The sequence below is a fragment of the Bos indicus x Bos taurus genome, chromosome 25, assembly GCF_003369695.1.
Source record: "Bos indicus x Bos taurus breed Angus x Brahman F1 hybrid chromosome 25, Bos_hybrid_MaternalHap_v2.0, whole genome shotgun sequence".
NCBI lineage: Eukaryota > Metazoa > Chordata > Mammalia > Artiodactyla > Bovidae > Bos > Bos indicus x Bos taurus.
In genome coordinates this window covers 24,339,580-24,356,470 of record NC_040100.1, presented here as the reverse complement: position 1 = coordinate 24,356,470, position 16,891 = coordinate 24,339,580, and the positions used below count along the sequence as shown (strand labels likewise).

General features: G+C 41.0%; 1 protein-coding gene across 3 annotated transcripts in view; it reads left to right on the top strand.

Moving 5' to 3' along the window:
• The window catches only part of LOC113883517 (acyl-coenzyme A synthetase ACSM2B, mitochondrial-like), a 49,980-nt gene that overhangs the window by 5,986 nt on the left and 27,103 nt on the right, over positions 1-16,891 (top strand). For 2 of the 3 annotated variants that reach the window (XR_003508662.1, XM_027527300.1), the window contains exons 4-10: positions 2,031-2,238; positions 3,701-3,844; positions 6,523-6,679; positions 13,184-13,263; positions 13,478-13,601; positions 15,456-15,536; positions 16,696-16,797. Coding sequence is in view for 2 of the 3 variants with exons in the window: in XM_027527300.1 (XP_027383101.1) it covers positions 2,031-2,238; positions 3,701-3,844; positions 6,523-6,679; positions 13,184-13,263; positions 13,478-13,601; positions 15,456-15,536; positions 16,696-16,797 (896 nt within the window). In the remaining variant the exon portion in view is untranslated. The remainder of the gene's footprint in view (positions 1-2,030; positions 2,239-3,700; positions 3,845-6,522; positions 6,680-13,183; positions 13,264-13,477; positions 13,602-15,455; positions 15,537-16,695; positions 16,798-16,891) is intronic. The other variant, XM_027527301.1, reaches the window with a different exon arrangement.

Sequence of the window (16,891 nt, the reverse complement as noted above, 5' to 3'; positions counted from 1 at the left end):
AAAAGTCTTAGTAGAAGTAGTATTTAGTCTGAGAGCTGAAGGACAAGTTGGATTGAACCAGGAAAGGAGGAAGAGAGGAGGAGTGCTCCAAGCAGAGGGAACAGTAGAGGGGAGGGAAGCCTGAAAATCATGAAAGAACCTGGAGTGATGATTTGTGTGCCTACAGCCCAGGCAGCAAAGAGAAAGTAATGGCAAATGGGTCTGGAAAGATGGACAGGTGCTAAACTGGCAGAATCTTGTAAGCCATGGCAAGGGAAGGGTACTGGGTCCTTATGCAGTGAGGAATGGAAACCATAAACTGATTACATGTCATGATTGTTTTCTATGTATAGATGGTGACTCTGGATGGTGCATGGAGAATGGGATGGAGGAGGGAAAGAATGGGGTTGAGGAATTCAAATAGGAGACAAAGAATGATAGTGATTTCAATTTGGATGGGGAAGTAGAAATGAAGTTAAGTGGTTGGATTTGAGAAAACTGATCGCAAGATTTTTTTTGATGAATGACATTAGGTAGAGGAAGAAATCGTGTGAGATGGAGAAGTCAGAGTCACTCAGGCAACTGGGTGGATGCAGTAGTCTTTTTCACAGTGAGAAGCAGCTATGGGAAATCAGGGAAAGATGACAATTTCAATTTGGAAGCTGTTGAGTTAGGCGCACCCAAGTAATGTTCAAGAAGCGGGGAGACGGTCTAGTTAAAAGATGAACATGTCCTAGGTGTATAATATAAAACATGATCACTATAGTTAACAATATGTATTGTAGAGAGTAAATTCTAAACATTCTCATCACAAGATAAAAAATAAGTGTAGTCATGTATAGTGATAGATGACATAAGGTAGTATTTATTAATTATCTATTTTTATTTAATATTTATTTATTTATTGTGGTATTCATTTCTAGTATATAGGTATATCAAATAATTAATCTGTATACTTCAAATAAATAAATTATTGTATGTCAGTTATATCTCAATTTTTTAAATATATGGATAAAAAGGAAGGGATGAGAAGTGAATAGCTGGGATTTAAGGGCATAACATCTGAGATGCAGACAAAAATTTAAAAATTATCAATTTTTAGATATAAGAGATGAGAAGTGAAAGAGCCTCAAGAAACACCAGTATCCCTCATTTACAACTTATCTTTCCTGGTCTTCTTCACACACAACAAGCATTCTCATCAATAAGGAGGAAAATGTGAGTGTGGTAAAAAAAAAAAAAAGAAAGTAAGAGTTATCAGAGGAATCTGAACACAGCTAGAGAAGCAGGTAGCCCATGGGAGGAGTGAGCAGGCCATGAGAGAAAAGTCACCCAAAGTGACACACTGAGAGATAATGGTCTGAAGGGAAGGAGAACTCAGAGCAGGAGATGGAGGGACAGTTGAGGTGGTAATGGGTCTGCAGTGTGGATCCTGAAGTGTTGAGAGCGGGAGAGAGCAAGCCAGAGGTGGAGACTAATAACCAGGAAGAGCATGTGAAAGCAGCTTTATGACAGGTGAGAAACAGTCTAATTATTATCCAGAAGAATAAAGCAAAGTCACAAAAGTCTCATCAAGATAGAAAACAAAAACCTAGGAGTGCTCTTCCCAAAGAAAATTCAGTGTCCCATGCTTGAGATAGTCAGGACCTTGAGCACCGCGGAATCGCATGGACAATTGCAAGTTCTTTTAAGGCTCTAATATTTTAGTTACTATATATGATTGTTTGGATATAGCAAACTTCTATAGGGCAGTGTGTGTGTGTGTGTATGTGTGTGTTAGTGGCCTTAGACTACCAATGTTATAACAGCAGGCAATTCGGTTTCTCTCAGTCTCAGTAGACTCCTTACAGCTCTGACAACCCCAGGGACATCTGTGTTTAAATCACTCTCTGGTCCCCAGTTCCTTTATTATTGATACTCCCCATTGGTTATCACCACCCCAACCTCCCCTAACCCAACTGCTCCCCACTGGCTGTTCATATTAGGATTCTCTAGGGGAGAAATTAACCATCCCTTCCAGTTCTGTCTTTAAGCCATTTGACTTTTTCCAGGCCTTGTCTTCATGCCTGGGACCATCCAGATGAAAGCCAAAGACATTCTCTATAGGCTGCAGGTGTCTAAGGCCAAGGCCATTGTGGCTGGGGATGAGGTGGCTGAGATAGTGGACACTGTGGCACCTGAGTGCCCTTCTCTGAAAACGAAACTATTGGTGTCTGAGAAAAAACGGGATGGGTGGCTGGACTTCAAGACACTACTGTGGTGAGTATCTATGTGTCTTGTTGTTTAGTCACTGTTTTGTCCAATTCTTTTGTGACCCCATGGACTATAGCCCATCAGGTTCCTCTGTCCATTGGATTTCCCAGGCAAAAACACAGCAGTGGGTTGCCATTTCCTTCTCCAGGGGATCTTCCCAGGCCAGGGATCGAACCCACGTCTCCTGCATTGGCAGGTGGATTCTTTACCACTGAGGCACCAGGGAAGCCCATCAACATGTCTTAGCCTGAGCTTTTACCAAAGATGGAAACCTGCACTTATGTGCAGGTTCTTTATTTGGGAAGTCTGAGGAGCAGTGTGTATGATGGGGGAGAGTTAAGCAGGAAAGAAGTAAGAGTTAATACAGAGTTTATTATCTTTATTATTGAGTCACTGCACAGCATAAGTGGGCCTTGATCTGCAGGGACCTTTTGAGGAGCACACAGAATGCCTCTCAGGATTATCTACTGAAGGACTGACAAACACTGACCCATCAGCCCTTAACCTGCATTCATAGAGGGCTGCCCAGAGATGTTATTTACCCCACACTCCGGGCTGCACATACATGCGTGCAGGATAGGCTCAGAGTCCCATGCCATGGTGGTGACAGAGAATGAAGGCCGGAGGCACAGAGTGCCTCACCTCACTGTGGCTCGCAGTAGAAGCAACAGCAAGTTGGAACTCACCCAGAGCTTTTGACTGTGTTGAATAAGAGGTAAAGCTGAGAGGGTATGTGGTAAAACACAGGAGATGGCTGGTACACAGGGTTTCTAGACTCCTTTTCCCATCTTCTGCATCCCTAAATGAGGCTGCCAGCCGTCTATAACATGATTGGCCAGAAAAGTCTCCCTTTCATATGTCTGAAATCTGCACACTAGAGTCAATACCTTAGGAAATTCCTAGGGAGGGTGTAAGCTTTTTCTTTCTAGTGTTACAGTCTTTAATATAACTGTCAGGGAAATAGACAACATAACAGCAGCTTTGAGAGACTCCAAAGAGGAGTAAATGCTTCTAGGGACTACAAAAGGGTAGATTGGGAAAATTTACACTAATTGAGCATCTCCTGTGCACCTGCTGTCATGCTGTGGCTTCCAACAACAAGCAAATTAACATTCACTGAGTTCTCAAAGCAAGTTGCCATTTCCTTTGTGTTAAAGTTAACTTTCTCAATAGCTCTGAGATGTGTGTTATATTGATCCCATATTTCAGATATGGAAAATGAGACTCCGAGAAGTTAAATAAATAATCTAGAGTGACATGGTTAACAAAGTATCAAACTTGAGTGGTGTTCAAACCCAAGTCTGACTGACTCAAAGTCTCAAAATCTTATCCACTCATAAGCCTCCCTTCTAGAGTGTGTCAGCTGACTTGCCTCTCCAGTATGAGGGAAGATGGGAAGGCATGAGTCACCAAGACATCTGGGGTCCAGGGCAGATCTTACTAGGTGACAATCTGTCACTGTTGTCAGGAAAGCATCTACTACCCATTGCTTTGTGGAGACTGGGAGCCAAGAAGCAGCTGCCATCTACTTCACCAGTGGAACAAGTGGCCTTCCTAAGATGGCAGAACACTCCCACTCAAGCCTAGGAATAAAGGCCAAGATGGATGCTGGGTAAGAAGAGTCCTTTCTCTCTGGAAACTATGTGACTAGACCTTGAGATGTTTCTGAACTCAAATTCAATTCTCTTGAAATAAATAGGTTACCATGTGGCACTTCTGAGAAACAGAGTTGGGAAGGAGGGCAAGGGGGAACATGGCTTAGCAAGCTGGGTATCCAGTGACCCGTGGTAGAACATTTCTGTCATCGATAACAAGAGATCACAAAACCTCTTCAGTGCTTTGAGCAGTGTATCTATTAGCTTGAGTGCTTAGCACAAGGTTGATATGCATTTTTTCCCAAGACTGACCTGTAGCTTGTCCTTTGGAATGTTAGTAATTTTCTTTGATGCTGTCCACATTCCAAGAGGCTGTTTTTGTCAGTAGCAAATTACTTTTCAAATTCATTAAATAGGGATCTGTAATTGGATTAATAATATGAACTGAGATCTCAGAATTTCTGTATCTTGGATCTCATAATTTAGTCTTTTCTTTCACTCTACATCAACCTCATCAGTGGAGTCAGAAAATAGTGTGTTAAGATTGTCATGCAATGATAACAAGAGATCTTGATTTTTTCAGTTGATCCTGCTTGCCATGCTAATTTTATTAGAACTAGAAAATGCTTTAATGCAAAAGACCTCAAAAACTTAAATGTCCTATCTATGAGCCTATGGCATCAGAAAATTAAATTTCATAGAAATTATTTAATAGAAGAGCTACAGTAAGAAAAACAGTTTCAAAAGATGGAAAGATAAATAAATGTAGCTAATATATTAAATTCCCACTCACCCTCGAAAATTTGATTCCATTTGGCTATGACCTAATTTCTCTACAGAGCTGGCTGTGGGTGAAAGTAGCAATCATCTTTAGGACGGGACATATTCTATGGTAATTCCCAGCCACAAGGAAGTTCTTTCTATGCAGCTTAAATTATTTTTGCTTTCAGTTCAGTTCAGTTCAGTTGCTCAGTCGTGTCCAACTATTTGTGACCCCATGAATCGCAGCACACCAGGCCTCCCTGTCCATCACCAACTCCCAGAGTCTACTCAAACTCATGTCCATTGAGTCGGTGATGCCATCCAACCATCTCATCCTCTGTCATCCCCTTCTCCTCCTGCCCCCAATCCCTCCCATCATCAGAGTCTTTTCCAGTGAGTCAACCCTTCGCATGAAGTTGCCAAAGTATTGGAGTTTCAGCTTTAGCATCAATCCTTCCAAAGAACACCCAGGACTGATCTCCTTTAGAGTGGACTGGTTAGATCTCCTTGCAGTCCAAAGGACTCTCAAGAGTCTTCTCCAACACCACAGTTCAAAAGCATCAATTTTTCGGCGCTCAGCTTTCTTCGCAGTCCAACTCTCACATCCATACATGACCACTGGAAAAATCATAGCCTCGACTAGATGGACCTTTGTTGTCAAGTAATATCTCTGCTTTTGAATATGCTATCTAGGTTGGTCATAACTTTCCTTCCAAGGAGTAAGCATCTTTTAATTTCATGGCTGCAGTCACCATCTGCAGTGATTTTGGAGCCCAGAAAAATAAAGTCTGTTTCCACTGTTTCCCCATCTATTTCCCATGAAGTGATGGGACCGGATGCCATGATCTTAGTTTTCTGAACATTGAGCTTTAAGCCAACTTTTTCACTCTCCACTTTCACTTTCATCAAGAGGCTTTTGAGTTCCTCTTCACTTTCTGCCATAAGGGTGGTGTCATCTGCATATCTGAGGTTATTGATATTTCTCCCAGCAGTCTTCATTCCAGCTTGTGCTTCTTCCAGCCCAGTGTTTCTCATGATGTACTCTGCATATAAGTTAAATAAGCAGGGTGACAATATACAGCCTTGACATACTCCTTTTCCTATTTTGAACCAGTGTGTTGTTCCACGTACAGTTCTAACTGTTGCTTCCGGACCTGCATATAGGTTTCTCAAGAGGCAGGTCAGATGGTCTGGTATGCCCATCTCTTTCAGAATTTTCCACAGTTTATTGTGATCCACACAGTCAAAGGCTTTGGAATAGTCAATAAAGCAGAAATAGATGTTTTTCTGGAACTCTCTTGCTTTTTCAATGATCCAGTGGATGTTGGCAATTTGATATCTGGTTCCTCTGCCTTTTCTAAATCCAGCTTGAGCATCTGGAAGTTCATGGTTCATGTATTTTTGCTTTAAGACAAGCTTAATACTTTAAATTCTGGCCTAAAAAGAGAAAGGTTACAAGTGTCACTCTGCATGAGACCCTCAGTTGTGCTCAGGAAATTCATGATGCTCAAAAAAAAAAAAAAGAGAACCAACCAAGGTCTATGCAGCCAAAGTTCAACTTGCAGGCAAGGCCACTTTTTAGAATATCCACTTAGGTGTCTTTTTTTAGTAAACATTTCCTAAGTGGTTATCACAGGCCACAAGCTGTACTCAGTACTGGAGTTAAAGTGGAAATGAGACCCAGTTAGCTGTTGAGTCATGGGAGCTGGAGTCACACCTTCTGAACAGGCACCTGCTCTTGAGATAGGACATGTGGATAGAACAACTCTCCTTCCCCCTGCTTGCTTATACCTTAATATACCTATACACATATGCAAACATTCAGGTACACACACTCCTCTGCACACATACCTACCTCTACCCACGTATACACATACTCATGCTCCATCCACACCCACATGCACTCATATATGTTTTTCCTCTGTGTTCTCAGAAAATGGACAGACCTGCAAGCCTCTGACATAATATGGCCTATATCAGACACAGCTTGGATAGTGAACATTTTGGGCTCACTTCTGGAACCCTGGACGTCAGGAGCATGCACATTTATCCATCTCTTGCCAAAGTTTGATCCAGTGATCATTCTAAAGGTAAGAGAAGATCCAGTTTGCACCGGATGGTCAGAGGGAGCCCATCTTGAAGTTTCTTTCAATTCATCTAATTTTTACTAAGCTTAGCCATGCGGATAGAAAGTGTTCAGTAAGCAAGATGGAAATGGTTCCTGCCCTCATGCAATTCATGGTCTGGGAAAGGAGACAGACACATACACAATTAAAAGGACTATATTCAGGAGACAAGCATCATGGGTCATTCCTTCATTTAACATTCCTTCATTTAATGGGCCCTTGCTCTGGTATCAAGTATCAGATAGATGACAGTGAACTGAGTGTAATACAGAGGAATGGACTACTAGAGATGATGCTGTCTTGTGCATGTGTGTGTATGTGTGTGTCTATAGTGTAACCATTTTAAGTGTGTAGCTTGAAAATGATTTACCTGCATTAGACCTTTTATTAATCGCTCATCTGCTATACAGAATTCCATAGAATGGGTGGCTTAAACAACAAACAATTATTTCCTCATTATCCTGGCAATCTGAGCTCAAGCTGCCGGTATAGTTGGGTTCTTGGTAAGAACTCTCTTCTGGGCTGCCTTCTTGCTATATCCTCATACAGTAAAGAGAGTGAGCCCTGGTATTCCTTCTTTATCTTATAAGGACAATAATCTCACAATGAGGGACCCGCCCTCATGACTGCATCTAAACCCAATTGTCTTCTGAAGGACTTACTTCTAAATACCATCACACTGGGGCTTAGGGCTTCAGTGTATGGATTGTGGGGGGACACAACATTCAGTCCACAACACATAGCCATGTAATCACCATCAGATCAAGATATAAAATGTTACTTGCATTGCAGAAACAGGCCATACCCCTCATGTCATTGTTCACACTCCATAGATTATTCATTGTTAACCTCTATCACCATAGATTTACTTTGCCTCTTCTTGAACGTCATGTAATCTTTTGTGTCAGGCTTCTTTCATTCAATATATTCTCTGTGAATACTGTCCATATTACTGCACATATTAGAAGTCTGTATAGTGTTCCATTCTGTGGGTCTATCACAGTTTCTCTTACCATCCTATTGTTGGTGGACATTAGGGTCATTTTCAGTCTGAGATTATCATCTATGAGGAATTTTGAAGAATAAATAAGAGTTCTTCCTGTGGAACTTGATGGAGTAACCATTAAATAAAATCTACAAACTGCAGGATCCTGGAGCAACAAAGCAATGGAAATAGGCTCATTTTGCTTGCAAAGGCACACCCAATTTGTACTTCATTTGTGATAGAGAGTGGGCAATTAACACCCTGGGGCCTCCAGATCTCTGTAGCAGTTAATGACTCAGATTTCTGTTTGGCTGGCAGTAGAGATACCAGGAGCAAACTGAAGCATAGATGACATCTTCCAAGGGCAAGTTCTGCAGTCTCTCAAGAGATTCTCTTTATATGATTCTGTCATTTTCTGTTTTAAACAAATTCTTATTCTGTCTCCTTCCACAAAAAGATTTGAAGTGGCTTTTGTAAAGAGTCACAAATAGAAAAAAAGTATGGAACAAATGTAAAATTATAAAGCCTATTAGGGAAATATAGGCTGAAGATTTGGGTGAGTGAGTGGGAAGACTAAGGAAAGGAAGCAAATAAGTAGGTAATTGCAAATAAGTGGGTAAAGCAAATAAGTAGATAATTGCATGTTGAGCTTCCTGTAAGGCAAGGCAATAAGGGAAGTGAGATAATTTTCATCTCTTATACCAATATGTCAAAAGCACTCAGAGGAAATAATTACATGGTGTGTTAACATTAGTAATTTTTTTAGGTGTTCTGTCTAAACCATTCTTTGTAGTAAATTCTGTACAAAGCAAAGCATGGAATGAAGGTGATATTATTGCTGTTGTTTAGTCTCTCCGTTGTGTCTAACTCTTTTCCAACCCCACGGACTCTAGCCTACCAGGGTCCTCTGTCCATGGGATTTCCCAGACAAGTATTCTGGAGTGGGTTGACACTTCCTTCTTCAGGGTATCTTCCAGACCCAGGGATCAAACCTGTGTCTCCTACATTGGCAGGTAGATTTTTACCATTTTTACCATTAAGCCACCAGGGAAGTCCATGAAGGTGGTATTACTAAAAAGTATAGGCTGCAAATGACAGTGCTGCTATTTGCTGATTGTGTGACTTCGGGCAAGTTGCTCAACCCTCTGTAAAATGGGGATGATAATACAAACTCCATCAGGTTATAGTGGGAATTAAATGAGAGAGCACAGAGCCTGGCAAGTACTCAGTAGTACCTTATTTTTTGTAGCACTTCTGTAAAGTCTATAGGTGCTTTTAACTTTTTTTTTTTTTTCTAATTTTATTTTATTTTTAAACTTTACATAATTGTATTAGTTTTGCCAAATATCAAAATGAATCCGCCACAGGTATACATGTGTTCCCCATCCCGAACCCTCCTCCCTCCTCCCTCCCCATACCATCCCTCTGGGCCGTCCCAGTGCACCAGCCCCAAGCATCCAGCATCATGCATCGAACCTGGACTGGCAACTCGTTTCCTACATGATATTTTACATGTTTCATTGCCATTCTCCCAAATCTTCCCACCCTCTCCCTCTCCCACAGAGTCCATAAGACTGTTCTATACATCAGTGTCTCTTTTGCTGTCTCGTACACCGGGTTATTGTTACCATCTTTCTAAATTCCATATATATGCGTTAGTATACTGTATTTATGTTTTTCCTTCTGGCTTACTTCACTCTGTATAATAGGCTCCAGTTTCATCCACCTCATTAGAACCGATTCAAATGTATTCTTTTTAATGGCTGAGTAATACTCCATTGTGTATATGTACCACAGCTTTCTTATCCATTCATCTGCTGATGGACATCTAGGTTGCTTCCATGTCTTGGCTATTATAAACAGTGCTGCGATGAACATTGGGGTACACGTGTCTCTTTCCCCTCTGGTTTCCTCAGTGTGTATGCCCAGCAGTGGGGTTGCTGGATCATAAGGCAGTTCTATTTCCAGTTTTTTAAGGAATCTCCACACTGTTCTCCATAGTGGCTGTACTAGTTTGCATTCCCACCAACAGTGTAAGAGGGTTCCCTTTTCTCCACACCCTCTCCAGCATTTATTATTTGTAGACTTTTGGATCGCAGCCATTCTGACTGGTGTGAAATGGTACCTCATAGTGGTTTTGATTTGCATTTCTCTGATAATGAGTGATGTTGAGCATCTTTTCATGTGTTTGTTAGCCATCTGTATGTCTTTTTTGGAGAAATGTCTATTTAGTTCTTTGGCCCATTTTTTGATTGGGTCGTTTATTTTTCTGGAGTTGAGCTGTAGGAGTTGCTTGTATATTTTTGAGATTAGTTGTTTGTCGGTTGCTTCATTTGCTATTATTTTCTCCCATTCTGAAGGCTGTCTTTTCACCTTGCTAATAGTTTCCTTTGATGTGCAGAAGCTTTTAAGGTTAACTAGGTCCCATTTGTTTATTTTTGCTTTTATTTCCAATATTCTGGGAGGTGGGTCATAGAGGATCCTGCACCTGAATTATGTCCCAAAAATATTTTGGGGAAAATACGGTTGGGATTCAGTGCAGTTTAGTTGTTCAGTCGTGTCCGACTCTTTGCGACTACACTGACTGCAGCAAGCCAGGCTTCCCTGTCCGTTACCAACTCCCAGAGATTACTTAAACTCATGTCCATTGAGTCGGTGATGCCATCCAACCATCTCATCCTCTATCGTCCCCTTCTCCTCCTGCCCTCAATCTTTCCCAGCATCAGGGTATTTTCAAATGAGTCAGCTCTTCACATCAGGTGTCCAAAGTATTGGAGTTTCAGCTTTAGCATCAGTCCTTCCAATGAATACCCTGGACTATTCTCCTTTAGGATGGACTGGTTATACCTCCCTGCAGTTCAAGGAACTCTCAAGAGTCTTCTCCAACACCACAGTTCAAAAGCATCAATTCCTCACGCTCAGCTTTCTTTATTGTCCAACTCTCACATCCAAACATGACTACTGGAGAAACCATAGCTTTGACTAGATGGACCTTTGTTGACAAAGTAATGTCTCTGCTTTTTAATGTGCTGTCTAGGTTGGTCATAACTTTTCTTCCAAGGAGTAAGCATCTTTTAATTTCATGGCTGCAGTCACCATCTGCAGTGATTTTGGAGCCCAGAAAAATAAAGTCTGGGACTGTCTACTATTTTTCCATCTATTTGCCATGAAGTGATGGGACCAGATGCCATGATTTTACTTTTCTGAATGTTGAGCTTTAAGCCAACTTTTTCACTCTTATTTCACTTTCATCAAGAGGCTCTTTAATTCTTCACTTTCTGCCATAAGGGTGGTGTCATCTGCATATCTGAGGTTATTGATATTTCTCCCGGCAATCTTGATTCCACCTTGTGCTTCTTCCAGCCCAGGCTTTCTCATGATGTACTCTGCATATAAGCTAAATAAGCAGGGTGACAATATATAGCCTCGACGTACTCCTTTTCCTATTTGGAACCAGTCTGTTGTTCCATGTCCAGTTCTAACTGTTGCTTCCTGACCTGCATATAGGTTTCTCAAGAGGCAGGTCATGTGGTCTGGTATTCCCATCTGTTTCAGAATTTTCCACAGTTTATTGTGATCCACTCAGTCAAAGGCTTTGGCATAATCAATAAAGCAGAAGTTTCTGAACTCTCTTGCTTTTTTTGACGATCCAGCGGATGTTAGCAATTTCATCTCTGGTTCCTCTGCCTTTTCTAAAACCACTTTGAGCATCTGGAAGTTCATGGTTCACATATTGTTGAAGCCTGGCTTGAAGAATTTTGAGCATTACTTTACTAGTGTGTGAGATGAATGAAATTGTGCAGTAGCTTGTGTATTCTTTGGCATTGCCTTTCTTTGGGATTAGTATGAAAACTGACTTTTTCAGTCCTGTGGCCACTGCTGAGTTTTCCAAATTTGCTGGCATATTGAGTGCAGCACTTTCACAGCATCATCTTTCAGGATTTGAAATAGCTCAACTGGTGTTCCATTACATCCACTAGCTTTGTTAATAGTGATGCTTCCTAAGGCCCACTTGACTTCACATTCCAGGATATCTGGCTCCAGGTGAGTGATCACACCATCATGATTGTCTGGGTTTTGAAGACCTTTTTTGTACAGTTCTTCTGTGTATTCTTGCCACCTCTTCTTAATATCTTCTGCTTCTGTTAGGTCCATACCATTTCTGTCCTTTATTGATCCCATTTTTGCATGAAATGTTCCCTTGGTATCTCCAATTTTCTTGAAGAGATCTCTAGTCTTTCCCATTCTATTGTTTTCTTCTATTTCTTTGCACTGATCACTGAGGAAGACTTTCTTATCTCTCCTTGCTGTTCTTTGGAACTCTGTATTCAAATGGGTATATCTTTCCTTTTCTTCTTTGCTTTTGGCTTCTTTTCTATTCACAGCTATTTGTAAGGCCTCCTCAGACAGCCATTTTGCTTTTTTTACATTTCTTTTTCCTGGGGATGGTCTTGATCCCTGTCTCTATACAATGTCACGAACCTCAGTCCATAGTTCATCAGGCACTCTGTCTATCACATCTAGTCACTTAAATCTATTTCTCACTTCCACTGTATAATGGATTTGATTTAGGCCATACCTGAATGGTCTAGTGGTTTTCCATACTTTCTTCATTTTAATTCTGAATTTGACAATAAGGAGTTCATAATCTGAGCCACAGTCAGCTCCCTGTCTTGTTTTTGCTGACTGTATAGAGCTTCTCCATCTTTGGCTGCAAAGAATATAATCAATCTGATTTCAGTGTTGACCATCTGGTGATGTCCATGTGTAGAGTCTTCTCTTGTGTTGTTGGAAAAGGGTGTTTGCTATGACCAGTGCGTTCTCTTGGCAGCACTCTATTAGCCTTTGCCTTGCTTCATTCTATACTCCAAAGCCAAATTTGCCTGTTACTCCAGGTGTTTCTTGACTTCCTACTTTTGCATTCCAGTCCCCTATAATGAAAAAGACATCTTTTGGGGTTGTTAATTCTGGACGGTCTTGTAGGTCTTCATAGAAATGTTCAATTTCAGCTTCTTCAGCATTACTGATCAGGGCATAGACATGGATTACTGTGATATTGAATGGTTTGCCTTGGAAACAAACAGAGATCATTAACCTATTGTAAAACTGGTCTAAGGAGGTTAAAGACTTAACCTCCACCTGTTAAGACCACACGGTTGGTTTGCAATAGCAGCTGATCTCCCATTGGTGACTGGAAGTTTATGTAATTCTAGAGGTGAGTTCATAGGGACAAGTCAGTCAATTGGCAGGAAGAAGCAGCCTGATTTGACCAAAAAGAAAAAAAAAACAAAACTGTCCTCGACGTTTTTCTGTAATAAAAACTGCAATCATTCATCTGTCATTTTTGGTTTGAAGGTTCATGAAAATTGGGCTCATTTGGCCTGAAGTAGACCCAGTAAAGAAGCCAAGGTTTAAGTCTACAGCTTCATAGCCCATACCCATAACCACTGTGCTACTGATTAAGTTCAACTCTCTTCTTCCAGGTTCTGTCCAGCTATCCAATTAACTACATGGTAGGCGCACCCATTGTTTACCGGATGTTGCTACTACAGGACCTTTCCAGGTGATGGGGATTTGGGGGTTAAAAGCCTCTGGTCTATTGGCCATACCTTGCCTCTGTGACATACACATGTGCTTATTTATGTGGCCCTCTGAGCATGCATAGCCCCCATAAAGTCAACCTCATTGTCAAAGCACCTAGAATCCAGCTCTAGGCTTAAGCAGAGTCTGGTTCAAGAGAGGCCCAGGAGAACACTGATTTCTCTTCTCTTCCTCAGTTACAAGTTCCCACATCTAAAGTGTTGCTTCAGTGGTGGGGAGACCCTCCTTCCAGACACTCTGGAAAAATGGAAGGCCCAAACGGGACTGGACATCCTAGAATTCTATGGCCAGACAGAAACGGTAGGAAACTTGCTCTAGGAAAGCATGGGCTGGTGAAACACGTGGGTTTCAAAGGCTCTTTGATAATAAAGATATGAGTTACCATTTATCATATACTTATTCAATAAATATAAATATTTATTAAGCACCTACTATGGGGGAGATATTGGCAATTCAGCAGAACTAAAACAGACAAAGATCCTGCTCTCATGGAGATTACATTCTAGCCGTCATGGGGGAGAAACATATAAACAAATAAATGACATGCCAGATGGTGAAAAGTTCTACAAAGACAAGTGAAGCAGATAAGGTGAAGATAGGTGGGATAATGGCCTAGTATTTCAGGTGGTGTCATCAGGAGAGTCCTCTGTAGTGGGGGAATGTTTTGCCAGAGATCTGAGTTTATTACATGTGTTGGGCACATGTCAAGCTGCTCAGATTGAAGTAAGGGATGGAGAAGAGAAACCACTAAGACCCCCCCCCCCCACAACCACCACCACCACCACTTCATCTGCTGAGATATCTTCTTGGAACTTTTGGGGTCCCTTGAAACTAAGATCATGGCATCTGGTCCCATCACTTCATGGGAAATAGATGGGGATACAGGGGAAACAGTGTCAGACTTTATTTTTCTGGGCTTCAAAATCACTGCAGAGGGTGACTGCAGCCATGAAATTAAAAGATGTTTACTCCTTGGAAGGAAAGCTATGACCAACCTAGATAGCATATTGAAGAGCAGAGACATTACTTTGCCAACAAAGGTCCATCTAGTCAAGGCTATGGTTTTTCCAGTAGTCATGTATGCATGTGAGAGTTGGACTGTGAAGAAAGCTGAGTGCCGAAGAATTGATGCTTTTGAACTGTGGTGTTGGAGAAGACTCCTGAGAGTCCCTTGGACTGCAAGAAGATCCAACCAGTCCATTCTAAAGGAGATCAGTCCTGGGTGTTCTTTGGAAGGAATGATGCTAAAGCTGAAACTCCAGTACTTTGGCCACCTCATGTGAAGAGTTGACTCATTGGAAAAGACTCTGATGCTGGGAGGGATTGGGGGCAGGCGGAGAAGGGGACGACAGAGGATGAGATGGCTAGAGTCCATCACGACTCGATGGACGTGAGTCTGAGTGAACTCTGGGAGTTGGTGACGGACAGGGAAGCCTGGCGTGCTGCAATTCATGGGGTCGCAAAGAGCCAGACACGACTGAGCAACTGAACTGAACTGAACTGAGCACAATGTGGACTCATGTTATCAAAACAACCTGGGGAATACTCCCCCCAACTCTTTTCCCCAGCGTTCTTACTTTGACTCTCAGTACTTATTGCCTCCTCCTCTATACTCTTCTATCCACATCCTTTTATACTTAATTGGTCCCCTGACCCATTAGAGCTCCTGAGAGGGCTCATGGCAGCACTGTGATGTGGAAGAACATTGCAAGTGTGGGTGAGGACAATGGAATTACGGCTGGGCTTCTAGCCATTCACAGGAGACCATGTCTAGGGATGCTCCTTTGGACACCAAGATCTCCATAGGAGAATTCATCTCAGGATTCAAACAGCGCTCTCCTTCTTATGGGAGAGAATTTAATCCCACACTGTATTAAAGGACTTTTGGTATCCATAGTCCCTTATTAAAGTTTGGCCCCTCTAAAGCGATTGCAATGCTTTAATTATGAGTTGTTAGTTCCTCTTCCCTGGGGCAAGGTCAATCAGAAGCTTTTCAAATACTTTAGTGAAACCTCTAGGATGGAGGTTCCAGGAAAAGGGAACAAGCCAGGCAAAAAGGAGAGAGGGAGCTACCAAACATGAACCAACTACAGGACTGTGTCAGGACCTGCTCTGTTGAATCTTTTTTACCAATCTGTCTACTACTTTCCACAGGGACTCACTTGCAGAGTTTCCAAGACAATGAAAATCAAACCTGGGTACCTGGGAACTGCAATTCCCCATTATGATGTGCAGGTTTGTTAGGGGTATTAAGGAGTGAGGGTACATATATATATATATTTTTTTTTTCAGCAATTTACTTATTACATTGTACAAAAATAATAAAGATATTAAAATAATATTTAAAAAGGAGGGTAGGAGGAGGGACAGATGGGGGAGAAAGGAAGTTATTCATATTCTAATCATCCAGGAAAAACCACTTTGAATAGGTGGAAAATTGGTTAGCTAGTTAATGGAAAATTGGTTAGCTAGTTAATTATATAAATATACACATTTTAAAACAAAAATGGGGTGAATTTTGACATACAATTCTGTAACTTAATTTTATCACTGTGTAATCTTGGGTGGCCATCTTTTCAGGTCAATTAATACCTATCTACAGCAGAATTTTTAATTACTACATAGCAATAGATAGTATGGTTCCACCACTCTTTATGCCTTTTGTTAGTTAATAGATGATTTCTAAAATTTTCACCAGTAAAATCAACACTACAATGAATATGCCATAGCTAAAATTTTGCTCCTATTCCTTATTATTTCTTTGGGCTAAATTCCAAGATATAGAACTTATCTATATGTGTCTATGTTTATATATATATATATATATATATATATATATATAAATATAAGCATATGTATTTAAAGTATAACAATTTACATTCTAGTCAGTGTTATGTGTAATTACCTGATCCCTTATATCTATGATAATCATTTATGAAGACTGATTTTTAGTATATTAATTAATTCTCACATAATTTGGTGAAATAAGCTATTATTATCTCTGTTTCACAGATGAAGACACTGAGACATAGAACTTAGGTAACACAAAGTCAACTAATAAAGTATCAGAGTCATAATTTGAACTTTAATCTATCTGATGTCCAAGTCTGTGAGCCTCAAAAATAATAGGGTGCTATTATACTTCATGAATTCCTAAAACTACAAGTATCTTCCCAAGATCATCTGGTCCAGTCTCACTAAGGGGTTGCACCTAAACCATTTCAGACAAATGGATTAAAAATTTGGACTTAAAGCTCTTGGCTTCTCTTGGTTTCCAACTCTTTTCAGTCACCACTAGAGTAAGATGATCTTCTATTTGATCAGCTCTTTCATGTTGCCATTCAAGCTGTCTACTGTTACGCAGACCATTCTTCCAATCTGCTTCTTTCTGCAGGTAATAGATGACAAGGGCAATGTCCTGCCACCTGGCACAGAAGGAGATGTGGGCATTCGAGTCAAACCCATCAGACCTATAGGCATCTTTTCTGGCTATGTGGTGAGGAAAGCTTACTCATCCCCCTCTGTATCCTAGTGGAAATAGTGGGTTCTGAGAGGCATGAGGGGAGTTCCCACCTCCCAAGAAGCATTGG